General features: G+C 43.7%; 1 protein-coding gene across 4 annotated transcripts in view; it reads right to left on the bottom strand.

The window, feature by feature from the left end:
• TLN2 (talin 2) overlaps positions 1 to 22,701 on the bottom strand; it is a 382,138-nt gene that overhangs the window by 137,218 nt on the left and 222,219 nt on the right. For all 4 annotated transcript variants that reach the window (XM_054041883.1, XM_054041884.1, XM_054041885.1 and 1 more), the window contains 6 exons: positions 19,522 to 19,677; positions 17,993 to 18,094; positions 10,528 to 10,604; positions 3,736 to 3,916; positions 1,330 to 1,443; positions 289 to 397 (listed from right to left, as the gene is read on the bottom strand). In XM_054041883.1, coding sequence (XP_053897858.1) covers positions 289 to 397; positions 1,330 to 1,443; positions 3,736 to 3,916; positions 10,528 to 10,604; positions 17,993 to 18,094; positions 19,522 to 19,677 — 739 coding nt within the window. The remainder of the gene's footprint in view (positions 1 to 288; positions 398 to 1,329; positions 1,444 to 3,735; positions 3,917 to 10,527; positions 10,605 to 17,992; positions 18,095 to 19,521; positions 19,678 to 22,701) is intronic.

Here is a 22,701-nt window from a genome sequence, read left to right as displayed (position 1 = left end):
CCTGGCTCTAGGAGTGGCCAATAAATGATACTTCAGAACACCCATTTTACTCTCAATTACCTGAGGCGAGTAAAATATTAGGTTTTATCTTTATCAGGGGAGTGTGAATAGATTCTGCATGAACACTGGTAAAAAATAGACAATAAGGTCTGTTTCCATCATAAAAGCCATTTGTGTATTTGGAGGAAAACGTATTCCTAAACATCTCCTGGGCAGCCTCCATCTTGTTGAAAAGACGTTGGTACATACACAACAGCAGCCTGGCAAAGTCCAATCCCTGTAATTTACCTGCTGTGAGGTTAACAACAGAGGCAGTTCCTGCGGTGATAGCATCAACCTGAGAGTGAATTTCATGTTTTGATTCATCAACTTTGTTCTGAACCCATACCCTCGATGCCTAGAAAGAAACAACATCAGAGTATTAAGGACTGCAATGCCATGCTACAAGTGAAACAAACTCAAGATAAGGTAATAGATAAAGTTCTTTGCAGGCCCTTGATTCTTTCAGAAGCCTTTTAAATGAAGCAGATGGCATCAGCTAAGCTTTTAGGCTGAAATAAGAGTTTTTCCTTACAGTAACTGCAAGATCATAGGTTGACCGCTCTGATTTCTGGGTGAACGCCATAAATATGGTGTCAAAATGGTGCACAATGGAGGACCACAGAACATCATCTGGTTCATCATGGGGACTCACCAATCTTATTGGCTCTACTCCATCCCAAAATTGGATCCAAGGTGGTGTTCCAAAGCTGACAGGCTCCATATCTCATTAACAATTATAGCTAAGAAGCTACATAAGAATATTTAAACAGACAGGCTTGAGCCAAAATTTCTAGAGCCAAAAATAGGTGAAAAACCTTGAGATGTATCTGACAGGATTACACCCACCCTTCTTTAGGGTCATGAGCTATCACTACACAAGCTGTGCCTTCTTCAGCATCTTGGTTTTGCTTTACAGCCACTCCTTTAATTTCTCCCCTTAGGGGTTACTTACTACAACAGTCCAAGCACCAGTTTCCCCCTGATTTACTGGCTCAAGTGTTTTCCAGTCTCACACACACACACGTGTAGATCCATTAAAGTAAATGTGATTGCAAAGATGTGCAAGAAGGGACAACTGGGTCCACGGTGTATAGCCTCAGAAGGTTAATATGAGTCAAACAGAACAAGATATTCTTACACAGATTCCTTAAAATAAACAAGGATTTTCATCTTATTTATAAAGCTGTTGAGATATAAATCTACATCCAGGGACAATGAATAAGCTCTGAAATAAATAACTCAAGCCGTTTAGATGAATCCCTATAGGGATCACATGAATTAACTCACCATATCATGTCCTAGAGGTGGTAGGTTATCAACTTCATTGAGGTCGGACTGTGCCTGCTGAACAGCATGCATACTAGTATTAATAGTCCCCATCAAGGCCTGCTGTGCTGAGGTCTGTGAAATAGACAAGGAAAATTAGTGTCTGCCAAGCTGCAAGTGATGATTTAGGCGGATCTGAAATGTTTTCTGGTATACACTAAGTAAATGAGATTAAATCATTGGACTTGTGTAAATGGTGAATTTTATTTTGATTGCTCTGTTTCTAGTCACAGTCTCCTCCTGGGTCATACAGAAAGAATGCTTGTGCGGGTATGAATGGTATGGGTATACCAGAGACCCTGAATGGGCAGGTTGGTTTCTAAGCATTACATTAGTGCTCTAGATAGGACAGTAAAAAAAATAGCAGCCGATACACATCATTGTCAATGTTAACAGGTCCAACTGCCAGATCCAAGACATCACTTATTAATTAGTTCCCTATCTCCTCACTGTCTTTGATTCCCTTCTTTAAGGAACCATGAAACTGTATGTATTAAGTAGTGGCTAACCCACAGCAGCTCAGAAACTTCCAGCATTAATGGACCATGCTAGTATCACCTGGCTCCCAGATGCACGTCTTTGGGCCCAAACCTGGAAGAGGAATCCTGAGAAAAGATGGGAAAGGAAGTGACAGCCAAATCCAGGCAACCTCCCAAGGTACTTGTCTGCCCTATTTCAAACTTGTACATCTTTGGGAAACTTGATCAGCTCCCATGCAGGAGACGAAAACCGAATGAGCTTCTTTAAGCCGGGGGAAGCTTTTCAGTACAGTAACTCTTTGCTATTAATTGAGAACACAAACTCCCCCCAAACTGCAGCAGTGTCACGGGAACTGCAAAATCCCAGTAACTTCATGTAGGAAGACAAAGGTTTTGCTGATAGGACTGACCTGTCTACAGTGCACCTTGTTTCTGGAACAATTTATGCGCTTTCCACATTGCACATAAAACTATTATTAGAAAAGGCATTCATGCTCCATGCCACATTTTGACAGAGCAACTCAGAGACTTCTCTACTTTCAGACAGAGGGGATAGTTTTTGCTAATACTGTGTTAATTTGCATAAATCTTTCATAAACAGAGCTAAGGGTAAGCTAATATTAGAACACAAGGGCGGAGAAGAAACTTACAAGCAAATATAAAAGTATGTTGACCAGTAACATTTGAGCCAACAGGGGTAATACAGGTTTAACCATGGGTGCATCCTCATTGATTTCCATTACTACGGTTTTAGTTTGAGTCTGAATTTATCTTCCTAATCCCCCAAGGACTGGCAGAAACAGCTGAATATCATGTTTTAAGATTTTTATTATCTAACAATGCAAAATGATCACTCAGACGTTTCTCTGATTCAGTCTCAAGGCTGTTTAAAATATTTTGTTATTCTCAGTTATATGTATTGCAAAAAATTGGATTTTCCACAATCAACATGCCCACTATTCATGTAAAAAAGTACCAGTGTCTTTTTCACATGAGTTCTGTGAATGTGAACATGAGTTTTGAATTTACTTCCAGGATAGCATCATCAGCTTCCTGGAATCCGATACCGCATTAGCTTCATCAGGAGTAATTCTAAAATCAAACTGACATCTATGTGATACGGGTGCTGCAGAGCTGAAGCTGGGATGAGTATGTATTGCTATACGCATTACCTACTGATGAGTAAATTAATATTCTTCTGAATTATGCTGCTATGATATTATGAAAATTTGCCCTATTAGGGTATTTAGAGGACATGTATAGGCCTTCATTAATAGATCCTTTAAAATTAAATAAATGGTCTTAGTCAATACATGTTTAAAAACTGGTAGACACAAAGGGTAACTTTTACAGTTACAGTTGTACAGAGAAATTAAAATTATATTAATATGACTGTTTAATAAAGTGAGCTTAATATTCAAGTCCAGTGGCATTATATACAGTATATACTCGGAGCTAGCAACAGACTTCATAGGAATATTCAAAGCAGAAAGTGATGCCTAGATAAATGATTTTTTTAGAACAATGTAAATAGATACATATTGTATTTTTCATACAGTACCACTTACCCTCATCAACAATATTTAGCCTTCCTACCCTCTTTCCCAGCCCATGTCAGACAGTTTTATAACTACTTTAAGAAAAGTTTTAAGGCAAAGATGGGGGAGTAAAGAGGTGGACTATGACTATGGGACTCTGTGTGTTTCAAGGAAATTCAAAATATGCAGTTTAACAGGAGAATCAGCCAAACAGTGCAGTAAAACAACACAGACAGTCCCCAGCCCTTATCTAAGAACAGGGTGTGTGCACATACTTATTTCAGACCACTCACAGCATAGGCTACAAGTGCTGGTTTCCAAGGTCATTATGAAACAAACATGTTGCTCACCAGAGGAGGCATGTGGCCTCTGTGCATTTGCCCAATCATGACTTGTTGCTGGGGAGAAGGCATGCTGCCAATATTGAAAGTCTCCGGGCCACTGGAGCCTGAACGCATCACAGCAGGCAATGCCACCGAGCCATGTTCTACCTTCCCAGTTCGGTTGAACTGCTGCTGCAAGATGGTAGATCTGAAAAGGGAATGCACATTAGAGCATGGCAGCGAACGGCAAGCAGTTAACAGCAGAGTTTCTGTGGGAGTTTGGCCTGAGAGAAGAGTGGTGATTTTGTGTTCTGTTCAGAACAGAGCATAAAATCACTACCGGAGTGATTTGTTCCAAGTATGTGGCTTGATTCAGTGCTTGCTGATATCCCTTAACAAGGGGCCAGTGCTGACTCAGTTTGGCTAGGTTAAAAAGCTAGTCACTAGCGAACACTGGAGCAGTGAACAGCTAGCAGCAGCTTCCATGGAAGGGAGCTAGAGGGAGGGTCCCCCAATTCCTCCCCACCCCCCAGGAATAGGGTCTAGGAAAATAACAGAATGATGGCTACAGAGGCAGCACTAGAGTGACCTGAGGAGAGGAGAGAAAGAAGATGGTCGGATGCAGAAGCTGCTGATGCACATCATCTTTGAGGGGACATCCGATGGAAACTACTTATGCCTGATAGAACTCAAGGCAGAGAAATTCAATGATTAGCTATACAGCTGGAGACAATGAGGAAATTCAGACAGGGATTTGAAGGTATAATGCAGGAGAGGAGAGAGGTGCTGGTACAGGCAACTCAAGATTTGAAGACACCTGCTGAACAAAAGGACGTGGAGGGTGACCCATGGAAGAATATGACCATGAAGGACAAAGCAGAGGGAGAGACCAGCTAGCGGTGATGAAATTGAATTTGTTGAACTGGGGAATGAGGAGGAGAAACAGGCAGAAGATGAAGTGGCAAGGAAGAAAAGAAGGTAAGCCAGTCCCTACAGCAGAGAGGAAGAGATGACAGAGATAGCCAGGGACCAGAGCCTAAGGAAATATGAGGATGATGTACAGGGGACTGCGAGAGAGAACGTAAAACAAATTCATCCCAACATCAGGAAGAGACAGGTTTATCTGACTGGGGACTCCATACTCAGAAGAATCGACAGACCAGATCTAGAGAACCAAAGAGAGTGCTGTCTAACAGGATCAAGGGCACGAAATGTGGATGTGAGGCTAAAGAGGATACTGATAGAAGTGGGGGGGAAACCCACTGATTGTGCTGCATGTCAGAATGAATGACACTGCTGGATTCCCATTGGAATGGATCAAGGATGACTACATGTGGCTGGGAAAGACACTTAAAGAAGTGGAAGCTCAGGTGATTTTCAGCAGAATGTACTTCCAGTCCCTCGAGAGGGTGGCAAAGGCATGAAAAGATAATGAAGATCAACAGATGGCTTAAGGACTGGTGCTATGATGAAGATTTTGGGATGATCAAACATTGGGAGGCATTCATAGAAAGAAGAATCTTCTCTATTGATACATCAGATATTCAAGTGGAGTCTATTAATCTTATGGGATCAAGACGGGCAAGACTGATAAGACGAGTTTTAAAGGAGGAGGTGAGGGGAAAAGACTGGGAGAGACTCATGAAATTTCCACCCTTGGCTTCAACACACAGGAGGAGGAATACCAGTTAAATAAAGACAGAGTAAGGGATAATGGAACACCACAAAATGAGAAAACTGGGTGAGGTCCGAGGGAAACAACTGAAAGGCTTTTACATGAATGCAAGGAGTCTGGACAATAAAACGGAGAAACAGAACTATTGGTGCAAGAGGTCAAACCAGATAGTATAGGGAATACTATACATGGTGGAATAGTACTCATGCCTGGAATACAGGTATTGTAGGGTATGCGTTATTTAAAAGAGAGAAATAAAGGTAAAGTTGGGGTAATATATATATAATTGAAACAGTAAATTGTAAAGAAATATGAAGTGATAGTATGGACAACACAGCATCTGAGTCAAAATCACTTTGGGGAAGGATTGTAAAAGAGGTTCTGCTGAGGTAGTGTTAAGGTCTGCTATAGACCTCCAGGGTCAGACTAGGATATGGATAGTGATCTGTAATATTATTACAGAGATAAATACTTTTGGGAGTTGGGTCATAATGGGAGGCTAACTTCCCAGATATAGATGGGAGAATAAATGCTACTTATACTGCTAGGGCCCGGTTATTCCTGGATGTGATAGATAACAGTTTTCTTCATCAAATCATCACTGAACCAACAAGAGGTGATGTCATTTTAGACTTTGTTTTAGTAAGTAGCGAGGACATCACAAAACAGCTGGTCATAAGAAATAACCTTGGATTGAATGATCACAAGTTGATTCTGTTTACATTAAATGAAAGGATAATACAAATGAGGTCATCAACCATGGCTTTTGATTTCTAAAGGGCAGAATTTGGGATATTAGGAATTAGTTAAATAAGTCAGCTGGACTGAAGAGATCAAGGACTTACATGGAGAGATGACTTGGAAATTCTTCAAATCAACTATACAAAAACTATCTGAAATTCACATCCCAAGAAAGGGAAAAAACTTTTAAGGAAAGGCTCCAGACCCAGCTGGAAGAATAACCACCTCACAAAGGTTATTAGGAGTAAGCAGAGAGTTTATAGGGCCGTGGAGGGCAACCTGCGGCCATGTGATGCAACATGCATTTACCAGACTAACCTGATTTCCTTTTTCGAGAAAATAATTGATTTTTAGATAAGGGAAGTACAGTATGTCTAATATACTTGGACTTCAGTAAAGCATTGGACATGGTACCACATAGGAAATTATTAGTGATATTAGGGATGATAGGGATCAGTGCAAGCACGCAAGGTGGATAAGGAATTGGCTAAAGAGAAGGCATTGCATTGTGCTGAAAGGTGAATGATCAAACTGTGGAGCGGTTACTTCTGTAGTTCCTCAAGGATCGGTCTTGGGACAAACCTTATTCAATATTTTTATTAATGACCTTGGCACAAAAAGTAGGAGTGTGCTAATGAAATGGGCTGATGATACCAAGTTATAGACTCTAAGGTCAGAAGGGACCATTATGATCATCTAGTCTGACCTCCCGCATGATGCGGACCACAAAAGTTGACCCACCCACTCCCGGAAGAATTCTCTCCCTTGACTCACTGTTGAAGTCCCTAAATCATGATTTAAAGACTTCAAATCTCTGAGAATCCTCCAGCAAGCGACCCCTGCCCCATGCTGCGGAGGAAGGTGAAAAACCTCCAGGGCCTCTGCCAATCTACCCTGGAGGAAAATTCCTTCCCGACCCCAAATATGGCGATCAGCTGAACCCCGAGCATGCGGGCAAGATTCTCTAGCCTGACCCTCTGGAAAAAGTTCTCTGTAGTAACTTTTAATATCCCATCATTGACCATTGTTGCTAATTACCAGCGATGGCACATTATTGACCTATTGACTAAAATCACTTTATCCCATCAAAACAACCCCTCCATAAACTTATCAAGCTTAATCTTAAAGCCAGAGAGGTCTTTCGCCCCCACTGTTTCCCTCGGAAGGCTGTTCCAAAACTTCACCCCTCTGATGGTTAGAAACCTTTGTCTAATTTCAAGCCTAAACTTCCCGACGGCCAATTTATATCCATTCGTTCTCATGTCCACATTAGTACTGAGCTGAAATAATAAGTTGGGAGGCATCGTCCATACAGAGGAGAATTTAAATATTATACAGGAAGATTTGGATGACCCGAAGACTGGAGTGACAGAAATGGGAGAAAATTCAATAGTATAAAGGGCAAGGTAATGCACCTAGGGTCTAATAATAGGAATTTTTGCTACAAGTTGGGGGCTTATCAGTTGGCGAGACAGAGGAGGAGAGAGGCCTGTGTGTGTGGATCAATCACAGGATGACCGCTAGCCACCAATGTGATGCGGCTGTAAAAGAGACAAATGTGATCTTACGATGTATTACACAAGACATTTCCAGTACAGACAGAAAAGTATTAATGCTGTTATACAAGGCACTGGTAAGCCCTCATCTGGAATACTGTGTACAGTGCTGGTCACCCATGTTCAAGAAAGATTAATTTCAACTGGAACAGGTGCAGAGAAGAGCTACTAGGATGATCAGGGAATTGAGGGTCTCTTGGAAACTGGAAGAGCTGGGCCTGCTTAGTCTCGCAAAAAGAAGACTGAGAATGGATATGATTGCTCTCTATAAACATATTGGGGATAAATACCAGAGAGGGTGAAGAGCTATGTAAGCAAAAGGAGAAAGTTGGCACAAGAACAAATGGATATAAACTGGCCATAAACAAATTCAAGCTGGAAATTAGAAGAATATTTCTAACGATCAGAAGTGAGAGATTCTGGAACAGCCTCTCAATAGGAGTTGTGGGTCAAACAACTGAATTAGTTGGACAAACTTATGAGCACAGTTGTACGATGGGGTTGCTTGTGACTTCTGATATGTCTTATGTTCCTAAAACTCATGCTTCAGGGTTTCAGCTAGTCACCTGCAGGGGGTCAGGAAGGGATATCGCCCTCAATGTATTTTGGATGGGTTCTCCTCCCCCACCCCCATTTCCTACCTCTGAAGCATCAGAGATGGCCACAGCTGGACACGGGACAGTGGCCAGGGCTCTTAGGTGGCACCGAGCATTCTCTCTCTCAGGTGTTAATCTGGCTGGTTCTTGTTCACATGCTCAGGATTTAACTGATAGCCAAATGTGAGGCTGGGAAGGAATTTTCCCTAGCTCAGATTAGTAGTGACCTTTGGGGGGGGAGGGGGGGGAGGGGTTCGCCTCTCTCTGCAGTGGGTGAGTGGAGTCACTTAGCAGGATTATCTGGGTGTATCTCATGTAATAATTTCCCTGCCATTGCAGAGGCCTTGCGGACTGATGCCCCTTGGTCCTGCCTATTCTCTGCTTGTGGGCACGTGATAGTCTAATATCCCATGGGGCTCATTACTTTGGTCTCATTTCCATTGTTGGGTTTAGTGTATGGGTGCTGGGTGTGGTTGATGGTCAGTGATATACACAAGGCCAGAGTAGATGATCCAGAGGTCCCTTCTGGCCTTAAACTCTGTGACTCTATGAGCTCCTGTAAACTAATTCCTGGCTGCCATCCTTCCCTTTCAGTTTTTAAGCAAGGGTGTTTAAATTGGGTGAACTGCTTAAATTCTAGTCAATGTGTTCTTTCATCCAACCATTTTACAAATTATTTGTATTACCAAAGACATAGTCATATAGCAGGACCGCATTGTGCCAGGTGCTTACAGTGTACGTTTGCTACATCTTCAGTATCTGACAAACCAGTTACCAGTAATGCTGTTACCTGAACAGGTGGTGAAGGAAGAATGGAATGTGTGACCTGGCTGTATTTATTGTTATGACCTCCCTCATCTCACAAAGATAAATAGTGGAGACTGGATGCTGTGTTCCTGAAAGAAGGATCTCACAGTTTTGCTTCAACTATGCCAAAGTAGGACTATCAACTATACGAAGCTGAATGTTCTGGAGATAAATTTTCCAAGCACTCCTTAGAGTTGGAATAAAATTTGTACCCCTTCTTCCAAAATGTATGTATTTACATTTGGCCCCTGATAGTAATTTAGTAGTCTATCAAATAATGAGATAAGACCAAGACTACAATAAGTTATCATTAATTATGGGAATGATCACTTTGCCAGATGTACTGCTCATATTAAGTATAGTCTAAGCTCCAACAGTTGGAAGTGTTGGCATAATTTTTGATTTAAAGAGCAACAATGTGCTCGGAAAAAAATTGGTGTAATTTCAGTTACAGATTAACATTGTCCATGCATATTCTTTTGTTACAAGTTTGGAGCTTCTAAATAGAGCATTTACACTGATAGGATACATTCTGGAAGCCATTTGGAACGGGAAGTGTGAAAAGGAAGCACATGAAAACATGTACACTACGCTAAAGCTAAAAATTCATGTAAGGCCACATAAAAGATCTAACCAATTCATTTCCTGTAAGCAATATGTATAACATAAATCACAGTCAGACCTTTACACACTGTAGAGACACTACCCTCCTTTCCCTTTGAGTTCAAAGAAGAGGCTTAAGTTAGGCCTCATTATAGCTCACATTGTGTTGAAACTGTTTCGGTTACTTAACAGCAAAAAGCCAACTGAATATTCATTTTCAAGTGAAGCGCCATTTCCAGGATCCCACACTGGACTCTTTTCATAACCCTGTATAATCCACTCTCTCCCCGCAATGAAATCCCAGAGCCCATTAATTTGTGCTGCACTGTGAGCCAAAGCCTCCCACCTTGTCTTTAACAGCATCTGAAAGATTAATGATATTTTTCCCATATTAAACAAAACTCTGCTAATGACAGTCACAGAACAACACTGCACGCAAACACCAATTAAAGCCATCAATTTAGCAAATGTAAGCTATCAAAAGCAAGTATATATTCACAAACCGAAACATAACCTTCTACTAATTCAATTTTTACAACTCTGCATACAGATTGCTACTGAGTTAGTCTCAGTTCTGTAGTTTGTGGTTCAAATCACCACTACTGTACATACTTTGCACCAAATAATAGTTTTAGGACAAAACAGCAGACTTCACAACAAAGCTTAACTCTGCAGAACGGCATGGAGACAGAGTTGTTAACTGCAGGGTAATTTAACAGAGAAGTAATTCTTCTGGACAGAAATATATTAAACCATATTTGGGATCAAAGAAAACTACCCACTGCTTATTCAACGTTTCACTCTTATGGAAAGAGCCATTTTTCCCATTGCACAAACTCACTTCTTAGGCGACACAGATTCTTCCAACATTGTTGATTCCTCATCACCTTCAAGCCCAAATCTATCCTTACTTTGTTTCTGAAAAAAAGCAAACGTCAACACTTATGTGGCATTTCTATTTCATTTCATTTTTTAAACTCCTCTACCTTTATTTTGTCACTATTTTACACAAATTGTGTCAAGTCATCTGCATGCTCTCTCTCTCGCTCTAGTGCTACACCAGGATTTTTTGGTACTCTTATATGTGAGCAGGCACTTTGTGATAGGATACAACTCCATGTCGTGGGTGCAGCAGACAGGAGAAAGGTCACAAGGAACTTCAGTATCCAGAGCACCTGGATAGGGAAAAACAGTCTGGGTCCCAGCACTCGTGGATTTAAGGTGCATAAAGGGAGAAGACTAACATGGATAGTAGTGCTAGCAGGCCTTGTTTCTGAATAAGACAAAGCACTTGCCACTCCCAGAAATCAGCACCACCTACTATATAGTATGTTTCATAGAGGCTTAATACCACCAAGCTCAGATGGACAGTGGTGCCTCCTACCAACTCCCTCAATGTGACTCAGCAGCATAGGTACCTTCCATGCAGCAGCAAATGGGAAGCCTCAACAGTTCATATAGCTCACAGGAACTGTTGCATACAATTCTGCTACAAGGTATCTTGTATTCAAAAGCACCCATATGTGAACCAATATATGATTAATGGACACAAATGACCACCACAAGAAAAGTAACATGCCAAGTGTTACATGGTGCCAGATTCATTTCTTTATCATTATTTTCTAGAAACCTACTTTCAGAAATGTTCATTTCTAATGTGAATTATTTACAATAATGTAAGGGAGGTAGATGTGCACAGGGGAGTTAAATTAGGGTGTGAATTGAGATATTCCTCATAAGCAAGTGACCGCAGAGAGGCATGGTACGTTGTGGAAGAAACGCTGTGTCAGAAATGGATTGCTACAACATCCTTAGCCTTGTAACAGTCATTATACTGAGGCAAAGACAAAAGAGATAGCTATGTCTCTGGAGGTACTTTAATGGGAACCCTCTTCTTTACCCATGAACAAACCCTGATTTATTTCAATTTGATTTTAGGTGTGAGCTGAAACAGGCCATTCATTTTTAGAGCCAAGATTCTTTGAAACTTCAACGTTCTTATTTTGCTATTAGTGTAAGGGACAGTTTATAAAAAAAAGAAAAGAAAAAAAAAAGAAAAAAAGAAGAGCACCTCAAGTTGCTGGGTTTCCAATCATCTACCACTGACAAGTTGCAGGGATAAAATTCTTTTCTGGCCCTCACTGTGACATCAGACCCAAGCATATGGTATAACAAGGGGAAGTTGTAGTAGAAAATCTACACCAGAATAGGTCATTAAAGATTCCCTGAGAATTGACATTACAAGATTTCTATGTGACTGTAGGTGATAAACAAATGTGGCAGAGACAGAACTCAAGCTTGACAACTAGAAACAGCATGTTTCTCATTTGAGTCATGACACAGAATGGGAGTTAGTTTGTTAACCTATTCCTATTTCACTCATTTAGAAGCTGGTTGTGTGAGCAGATTTTAAAGAAGAAATCAAAGGACTGGTTTGGGAGTCGAAATCTGCACATCTGTACACTCTCAGTATATACAGAGAAGCTGCCTTAGCTTGGAATTCTACTTGTAAAACTTAGAGCAGTTCGAAAAGACAATTACCTTTTCCCGTAACTGGTGTTCTTCAAGATGTGTTGCTCATGTCCATTCAACTTAGGTGTGTTTGCTCACCACATGCAGCGGTGCCGGAAGTTTTTCTCTCAGCAGTATCCTTAGTGGACCTGCTCTGGCGCACCCTGGAGTGGAGCATCACCAGCCCCCTCCACCCTCAGTTCCTTCTTGCCAGAAACTCCGACAGTGGGGAAGGAGGGCGAGTCGTTGAATGGACATGAATAACACATCTCGAAGAATACCAGTTACGGAAAAAGGTAACTGTTTTTTCTTCTTCAAGTGATTGCTCACGTCTATTCAACTTAGGTGACTCCAAGCAGTACCCATGGAGGCGGACATGTAGATTGCAACACAGCTCTGCTGAACCCAGTACCGTCCTTGGCCTGCTGCGTGATGGCATAGTGGGCTGTGAATGTGTGTACTGAGGACCACGTCACAGCATTACAGATGTGCTGGATCGGAACGTATGCCAGGAAGACCATTGAGGATGCCTGCGCTCTAGTCGAGTGGGCTCTGACGAGTGGCGGCGGGGCACCCGCCAGCTTGTAAGAAGTCCTTATGCAAGAGGTAATCCAGTTAGAAATCCTCTGGTGGACACCGGGAGGCCTTTCATCCTATCAGCTGTAGAGATGAAAAGCTCAGTTGACCTATGGAAAGACTTTGTCCGATCTAGATAGAAAGCCAGAGCCCTTCTTATGTCCAAAGCGTGAAGGCGCCTCTCTTCACTAGTCTCATGGGACTTAGGGCAGAAACCGGAAGGAAGATGTCCTGGCACATGTGGAAAGTAAACACCTTGGGAAGGAAGGCCGGGTGGGGCCGGAGCTGGAACTTGTCCTTATAGAAGACCGTGTACGGTGGTTCTGAGATCAAGGCTCGGAGCTTGGAAACTCACCTTGCTGATGTCACTGCCACCAGGAAAGCTACCTTCCATGATAGGTGAGATGCGGAGCACGAGGCTCAAAGGGCGGGCCCATGAGCCTGGACAGAACCAAGTTGAGATCCCAGTGAGGGATCGGGGACCGAACTTGAGGAAAAAAAGTCTCTCAAGACCTCTCAGGAACCTGACCATCATGTTATGGGAGAACACCATCTGCCTCTGGATGGGCAGATGAAAGGCGGAAATGGCCACCAGATGTACCTTGAAAGAGGAGTGTGCCAGGCCCTGGTTCCTCAAATGAAGCAGGTAGTCTAAGATCGACTGCACCAAAGAATGCAAAGTGGAGACGCCCGGTTCGGTCACCCAGTAGGAAAACCTCATCCACTTTCCCAGATAGGTCTGTCTAGTTGAGGATTTTCTACTCCCCAGGAGGACCTGCCGGACCCCCTCTGAACAGGTTCATTCTTCAGGGTTCAGCCACGCAGCATCCACACCGCAAGGTGGACAGATGCGAGGTTGGGGTGGCAAGAGGCAACCGTGGTCCTGTGACAGCAGGTCTGGTCAGTCCAGCAGGGGCCACAGGGGGACTGGGGCAATCATGATAACTTGGGCCTTGATTCTCTTGACTTTCACCAGGACCCTGCTGACGAGTGGAATCGGGGGGGGGGGGGGGGGGGAGAGGGGAACGCGTATATCAGGCTTCCCGCCCGGACAGGAGGAAGGCATCAGAGAGGAAGCCCTTGCCCAGAGCCCATCTGGAGCAAAAGCAGTGGCACTTCCCGTTCTGCCTGGTGGCGAACAGATCCACTTGGGGAGATCCCCACCTCTGGAAGATCATGCAGGCTCTCTCTGGGTGGAGCGCCCACTTGTGGTGAGAGGAGAAGTCCGTTTAGATGACCCACTAACATGGACTTCCCGGAGGTGACACACTTCTAGATGGATTCCATGGTCGATGCAGAAGTCCCGAAGACGGAGTGCCTCTTGGCATAGGGCTGAGGATCGCACTCCCTCTTGTCTGTTGATGTAAAACATTGAGGCTGTGTTGTCCATCAAGACTCTGACCACTCTGCCCAACAGGTGAGGTAGGAAGACCACGCATGCCCTGCGGACCGCCCTGAGCTCTTTGACGTTTATGTGTAATGTCATCTCTTCCAGGGACCACGTACCCTGGGTCTGGAGATCGCCGAAGTGCACTCCCCAACCGAGATCCGAGGCGTCCGAGACCAACTCAACCGAGTAGGGAGTGCTGTCGAAGGGGACTCCTTCCAGGACATTCCCAGGGTCGGACCACCATTGGAGTGAGGTGAGTATCGTTGCGGGAATGGTGACAACCTTTTCCAGGTGGCACCTGGACTGGGAGTAGACAGTTGCCAGCCCATGGTGCCTCTTGCAGCCCCTGGATTTTTTTTATAGCGAGGCTCCTGGAGAGAGTGGCTCCCCTCGTTCTGAAGCTGCTGCGGCTTAATCCACTTGCGGGAAGGGCCGGGGACGTAAGGCCCAGTATTTGTAGGGTCAAGCAGGAATCTTTCAGGACATGGAGTTTGTTGTCTGTCTGTTCTATGAACAGGGCATGCCCATCGAACGGGAGGTCTTGCACTGACTGCTGAGCCTCTGAGGAAAGACCAGAGAGAGGAGCCAAGAAGCCCTGTGCAATGAGATGGCCGATACCATGGTATGGGCAGCAGTGTCCAGCCGCAGTTGAGCCCTCATCCAGGATGACCCAGAACTCCTTCCTCGAGGCCTCGGTAAGGGCGCTCTTGAACTTGGTCATGGCCTGCCACATATTAAAATCATAGCAGCCTAGGAGGGCCTGATGGTTGGCCACATGCAACTGTAGACTGGAGGACAAATAAACTTTACGCCCAAACGAGTCTAGTCTCCTTCAGCCTTTATTCTTAGGGGTAGCCCCCAGTTCACCCTGTCTCTCTCTGTGGTTGATCGCCTCTGCCACTAGGGAATTGGGAGCAGGGTGGGTATAAAGGTACTCGTGACCCTTGGATGGCCCACTTGGAGATCAGAGGCAAGGAGGAGGAGGTTTGTCAGAGGGCACTTGTAATTTTCATGACCCCCTCATGTATGGGCAAGGCTATCCTGGCCAGAGCTACGGGACAGAGAACATCAAAGATGGAGTCTGTGAGCTCCTCTAACTCCTCCGCCTGGAGGCCCAGGTTGGCGGCGACCTTCTTTAACAGCCCCTGATGTGCCTTCGCATCATCCTGGGGAACCGGTGGAGGGGGCCCCACTATAGCCTCATCTGGTGATGAGGAGGAGAAAGCTGGTACCAAGGGGTCCTCTGCAACCAGAGGTGGTCCAGCAGCTTGTTCACCCACTTCCTCCTGTGCCTGCGGGGTGCCTGCAGCTGAGGCCTCTTGAACCGGAGGAAAGCTGGAGAGGGCGGGAGCCAGTCTCTCCAAAGGTCCAGATACTGAGCAGGCTGCCTGGGAGGGCTGAGTGAACCCCCATAGGTTCCATGGGTACCACTGTGCTGGCCACGGAGTCAGAGGCCACGGGGCTGGCTGTGGTGCCATCGACGTAATCTGCACTGTAGGTATCGGAGCTTGTCCTGCAGGTAGGGAACCTCACTCTAAACCCGAGCTAGAGCCCAAGCGGTCGCTCCCCTGCGACCAAGATGGGACTAAGTGGTGGCTCTGTCCCAATCAGTACTAGTCTCTCCTCCTGGAGTTGGATCTGGCTGACCTCGACAAGCACCTGGATTGGGGCCTCAGTGACCGGTGGTGCTTGGTGGATCCGCAATGGCCCGGGGCCAGCGATCTGCACTTCATGCTTGACTAGCGGGACTAGGAACCAGAGCAGGCTTGGCGTCGTGAAGATGTAGCTGCATGCGGTGATGCCGTGCTGGGGATTGGCGGTGGTCTGGAGAACGGTACCATCGGTCCCTCAACCTGTCCCTGCAGCGATACCGGTACCATGGAAATTCCAGCGCCGACTCTGAAACTCCTGCTGGGGGGAAGGGGGGGGTCACATGACTCCAGAGATTTGTGCCCAGTTACCGGCGAGCTGTGCCTCGAGCCTCTCTGCCCTTGTACGAGGTCCGGACACTGGATGGGGCTGCGAAGCTTCTGCCTATCACGGTCAGAAGTGTTTCAGATGCGTAAGGGCAACCGTTGGCAGGACGTCCCCCATGACGGAGACCATTGCCGTAGAGGTGGAGACTCTGGTGGTCCAAACACAGGTTTACCCTATGACCAGGAACCCGCAGGGGCCAGAGTGGGCAGCACTAGGAGGGATATAAAGTCTTGCGCTGCTTGCAGGGCCTCCGGCATGGACAGCACCTGGAACTGGCGGGGAGCAGGCTGGGCTACACTGCTGACCTGGGGCCCGAGATCCCGAAGGGGGTGAAGAGGTGCCCAAGACAGGACCTTAGTCCACCCAAGACTTGTCCTTTCCCTTGCAGGAAGCTGGAGACCTTCCTCGCCCCAGCTTGTTGGGCTTCTTGGCTGGAGCCATGGAAGAGGACTAGTGCTGGCTTGCAGATGGTACTGGCGGAACGCCGTGCACAGAGCTCACAGTGCTCGGCGCCGAATCAGAGCGCTGCTCCGGCATCGGGATAAGGGCAGACTCCATAAGGAGCACTCTCAAGTGAATGTCACACTCGTTCTTGATCCTGGGCTTGAAGAACTTGCAGATTCTGCACTTATCCCTAATGTGCCCTTCGCCTAAGCACCGTAAACAACTGTTATGTGGATCGCTTTTACAATGATCACAGGGCTCAAAGCCTGGGGTCTGGGGCATGCCCCGTCCTGAGGCGAAGTCCTGTTTGGGACCTACTAAGTCTCTAACAAATAGGGAAACTAAAACTAGAGGGAAACTATATACAATAATATACAAGAGTTAAATGAGTTTGAACGAATGAGAAGCAACAGTGCTAGCTGAAGCAGCAACACTTCCATGCACTGTCACTGTCGGCAAGAAGGATCTGAGGGTGGAGGGGGCCAGCAGTGCCCTATATGCCGTGGCACACGCACCCCACTCCAGGGGCGCCAGAGCCAGTCTCCTGCGGAGGGAAAGATCTCTGGCACTGGTGCATGTGGCAAGCACACATACCTAAGTTGAATGGACATAAGCAATCACTCGAAGAACGCAAGTTTCTACTTAAACTAAAATTTGAACATATTTAGTGCTCATTAAATTTGGAACGGACAATGCTGGCTTGAGCCAGTCTTAGAAAGAGAGTTGTGATGAATACTGGCAATCCACCCCAGCCCCAAACTGAAACACCCCTGATATTCTAGGCCTGGAGTTCCCCTAAACAAAAATCCTCAATCCTACTGAAATTTCCAGCTGTCTGTCACTTCTCTGGCATGAACATATATTTATAATGGATTATGTTGCAGTTTGGTCTAATCCTAATAAAATTTGTCAACAGCAAGCACGTAGTAGTAGTTAAGATGCCACAGGTTTCCCACAGAAAGTGCTTAGAACACAACTAGTAATCATGTGGCATTTGTTGGCAAATGCTAACTTTTGTTGGTAACTACTATAGTTATATGGTTTATTCTCTACAGTTAAGGAGAAAGCTTTAGGCCATTAATCTCTTGATATAAGCCCACTGACATGTAGCTGCTTTCCAGAAGATTATCCACTTAAATGCCCAAGCATGCTGAGTTAAGTCTTCTAACACATTCCCTCAATACAGCTAATAGTTTCAATATTACTTCCATAAACACTTCTTTATAGTAATTAATCAGAACTATTTTCTAGGAGTTCTTGCTACAAGCCAGTCACAGCAAAGAAAAATTATACCTAGTTAGCTTCACATAAGAAAGTGAGCTATTGCTATCAGGTAACCTATCTTTTGTGAGAGAGACATTGCATTTACTAATTTTACTGCACTTTTACTGACATCCTAAAGTTTTACCTTCTTCAATATGATATCAATGTAACCTGCAATTAGCTGAGAGATCTGTTCTCCTTCAGTGGTTTGTACTGAGTAGTAACTTTCTTGATATTCACCAAAATCCTGAGGAAAAAAGGTATAACAATCAGTTCACTCTTGGGAATGAATTTAAATAAATGAACATCAGCTATATTAAGATGACCAAAATTAGAGATATAGGGAAATACATTTTTAACTTTCTTTGCATTTAATCCAACAAGCTCATATCTACCATATAACGATCAGAGTCTACACCAAAGCCAAAACCCAATAAAAGTAGCTGACATTTCCTTTTACCTTTGATGTCTTATTATAGCTAACGGCTCTTATGGCAGATAAAACCATTCCAAGGCTCCACAATAAACTATGTGAGAGAAAAAAAGCTCTTTCGATTGGATCCATTTCATACATTTATGGATTTTAAGGCCAGAACGGACCATTAAATCATATACTCTGACCTTCTACATGTAACACAGGCCACAGAATTTCACCCAATACCCTTGCACTATGCCTATTAACTTGTGTTTGACTAAACCTTTTCTTCCAGAAAGGCATCCAGTCTTGATCTGAAGACTTCAAGACACAGAAAATCTACCACATTCCTTGGCAGTTTGGTCCAATGGTTACTTACCCTCACTTAAAAATGTTTGCCTTATTTCTAATTTAATCTTGTCTGAATTAACTTCCAGCCATTGGTTCTCAACCAGGGTCTGAGGTCCCTGGGAGAGGGTGGGGAGGGGGGCTGCAAGCAGGTTTCAGGGGGTCCATCAAGCAGGGCCATGCAGTGGGGCTTCAGCTTTCTGCCTGGGGCACAGGACAGAAAGCCAAAGCCCCACTGCATGGGGTTGAAGCTCAAGGCTCTGAGCCCTGCCATCTGGGGTGGAACCTGAAGCCTGAGCAATGTAGCTTCACAGGGCCCCGGGCAATTGCCCTGCTTGCTACCCCCTAGTGCTGGCCCTGGCTTTTATGTAGAAAACCAGGTGTTGTGGCACAGGTGGGCTGTAGAGTGTTTATACCATGCTGGGGGGGGGGGGGGGGGGGGCGCTCAGAAAGAAAAATGTTGAGAACTCCTGCACTAATTGAAGAGCCACCAGCACCTTCTCTCCATGAAGATACTTACACACCATCATCAAGTCATTTCTCAATCATCTTTTTGATAAGCTAAACAAATTGAGCTCTTTAAGTCTCAAACTGTGAGGCATTTTCTTTAGCCCTATTTAGTTTCACAGCCTGTCTGTCACTTTTATACTGCACTCTGAAAACCTTGATTATTCACAACCAAAATTAGCAGATATCAGGCAGATGGCCTTTAAAACAGTGCTTTAGAAAATCAGGGTCGGGTTATGTACATGAGACAGTTTGTTGGCCATAAGAAAATTGGCCGAGTTGTTTCTTCAGGACTAAACTAAACTAAACCCTATAGGGCCAATCAATTTAGTGCATCAATCCATGCTCCTTTCCCCATGACAGACAGAATGGTCCTTCTCTGTAACACAATACAGAAAGAGTACCAGAGTGAAGCTTTTTGGAGAGGCAGCCCAGCGCTTCACGGTTGTCAGTGGCCATTCCTGCAACACCTCCTTGGTCTTCTCATCCACACGCATCACTGAGTCTTTGGTGATACCCAGCAAACGAGGAACCAGCTTGTTTTTGCCCTTCATTTTTTCCTGTAACAGAAGTATCAAGGATTAGTTTTCATTTACCAACTGGCATATGTCAGAGGGGAAAGGAGGAAGTAGACTGGGAATGACCGTGACTGGTTACACTTACATAAAAGAAGAACTAGACGCACTGCAGAGGACAATTCACAGGCCCAAACTCAGTTTCTCTGGACATGGCAAGTGCATAGATTAATTTAATGTTGACACACTGCTAGAAGTGTTTTTTCATTCATTTTCAAAACACTGTGTTGTATTCAGAGCCTCAAGAATTCACTGTCTTTTTTTCATCTTACCTACAACATGGTTAATTAAATGCTCAGAGGGACTCAGTCCAGAGTTATCCTCTTAAAAAGACAACTTTGAACACACACCAGAATTAAGTGATAGGATACACATCTCCAGTGACTTTTACACTATGACTTCATTCTCCAATGCCCCACACCTTGTGCAGTCATTTACACTGGTGTGATGTGACTATCACTGCCATTGTGGTTTGGTAGCAACTTGCAGTCACTTTTACTGATTGAAGTGACTATCCAAGCTACAGAACAATGGAGCATCACGCTCTATAGCTATTGCTTGATTTTCATTACAACTTCCTTCTACGTGGTCCATATCTATCCTACTTTGCTTCTTAGATGCAGATATCGCACTTAGCATAACTTGGAAAGAGATGTGAGCCAAGAGATTTCATACCAAAATTCTACTCATGTTCAAAGCTTTATTTGGGTCTTGAGAATCTGTCTTCACCCTTAATCTGGTACAGCTTGAAAACATTAAACTGCAACTGACCTTCACTGTGCAATTCAGCACAAGTAACCGCTTGTGGTGGGGAGAAGAAACCTCCCTTCACATAAAAAGGCATTTTACAATCCAAGTCTTTGAAAGTTACTTTCAACTACCTTGGGTAGTGATATTTTTGTAAACTAGCTTTCCAATTTAAAAATTACATTGGAAACAGTTTACATGACACTTCAATGACCGGTGGCACCTTAAAGACTAACAGATTTATTTGGGCATAAGCTTTTGTGGGTAAAAACCCACTTCTTCAGTTGCATCTGAAGAAGTGGGTTTTTTACCCATGAAATCTTATGGCCAAATAAATCTGTTGGTCTTTAAGATGCCACTGGACTCCTCATTGTTTTTGTGGACACAGACTAACACAGCTATCCCTCTGATACTTTGTTCAATGACCAATTCCCACCCAGAAAAACTAAGAGGCATGTTAGGCAATCTACTGTAAATTAGCTTCCAAAGACTTCTCCCTGTAGAATTTCTGGTAGTGTTTTATGAAGAGAATGAAGATTTAGCAGGGAGCAACACAGATTAAGGATTCTGAGGTTTACAGGAGCCAAAGTCAGCCCCATTTATTATACATCATAGCTCTAAAATGCTTAAATGGTTAGTAAAACAAACAACTTCACCCATGTCAGCATCACTATGAGGGGTTCTCTCTAGGCTGACAGGTGCTGTCTCTCAAGGGCTGAGTATACTGCCTCTCTAGCACTTTAAGTCCACAGAGCAAGGACCAGATACCAATTTACTGTGCAACAAAAAAATCTATCATGAAATGCAAATGAGTCCATATGTTCTGCTCCCCTTGAATTTATTTTATGTCATGGGCTACAGAGAATCAACTCCTATTTACGTCCTACGTCCTTCGTTAGACATCAGACCTGGACTTTAAATTATTCCACCTTCCTCTCACACACTTCTTTCAGACTGAAGTTCTATGCCATAGTTACAGAATGATTCAGTTACTATTTGCTTCAAGCTACAAGGAAAATCATGGAGTCAAATTGACGCATCCATGAAAATGCAAGGGTAAGTATTTCTATCATCAGCCCAATGATCCACTTAGTCATCACTGAAAAATTGGATTGAATTCTCAACTTGATTGTTTGCTGTGAATGTGCATGCTTGTATAGTTTTAATATTTTAGTTAAAATTGCAGAGATATTTTCAGGATAGCTTCTAATATACAACTTCATGATTAGCTGATGAAACCAGTGTGAAACCATCACTAGCTTATTGTGCTTTCTAAATAATTACAGCATTTTTTTCTTTTAAAATTTATGCCCAAATTAAATTTCAGTACTTACGATCCTGAAGAACCATTTAGTTCTTCATTCATAAATCCCTATATTGGAAGCCACTTAACTCACTTGCAAAATAATTTAATGCACTGAACAGTAATGAAGTATTTAGGTTTTGCATGAAAAGAAAATGAATTTAGGAAAATGGAATAAATACATACAGAGAGCAAAATCAAATAAGCATGTAATAGGCATCCCTGGGAAGATGCCAAATGCACACCATATAGTCTCTCCAGTGGATAAATTAATTCTGGCCTATGATGTCTGAAAACAACAATCTCAGATGAGATTCTACTTTAATATGTCTCCATAAAAGGTACCTAATATGACAGTCACTTCTACTTAAAGGAGCAAAAGCTAATTAATGATGTCAAGCTTTTAGAAAGTTATCATCCATTTCACTTTCTGCAGAGCACCTGAATGTTCCATCAGCTTAAGTGGAATTTGTAGGTGCTCAGCATTTCAGAAAATCAGGCCACTTGATGGATTTAGAATCCTAATTTTGGGAGCCAAGGATGGAAAATCTAGATTGCAGTTCTCTTCTTACCTGGACCACCTCATTGAGAGAACAATGATCAAGCAATGATTCAAGTCTTGTTTAGCAGCAGCAAAATAATTCTATATCTGCCAAGTCATGATTTAGTCATCTTCTCCCAATTATTAAATTACTGTGATTTTAAATGAAGAAAATTCAAGTCCTTAAGGTGATAGCTGTATGAAGTGTAAGAGAAAATAACTGCACAATTGAAAATATGGTTCTTGTAAGATGCAGAGATTTCAATATGCACATTCAGGTAAACCTCTAACTCCCAAGCTGGGGAAAGCAGACTTGTGGTGTTTTTCTAAATGTTTTGAGGGGAAAATATTTTGGTAGGTCAATTAAAAAAAGTCAAAGCCTGAGAAAGGCTGCCTTTGACCCTGCCAATTGAATCTA

The sequence above is a fragment of the Malaclemys terrapin genome, chromosome 10 (genome assembly GCF_027887155.1).
Source record: "Malaclemys terrapin pileata isolate rMalTer1 chromosome 10, rMalTer1.hap1, whole genome shotgun sequence".
Classification (NCBI taxonomy): domain Eukaryota; kingdom Metazoa; phylum Chordata; order Testudines; family Emydidae; genus Malaclemys; species Malaclemys terrapin.
This window is presented reverse-complemented; position numbering and strand designations above follow the sequence as displayed.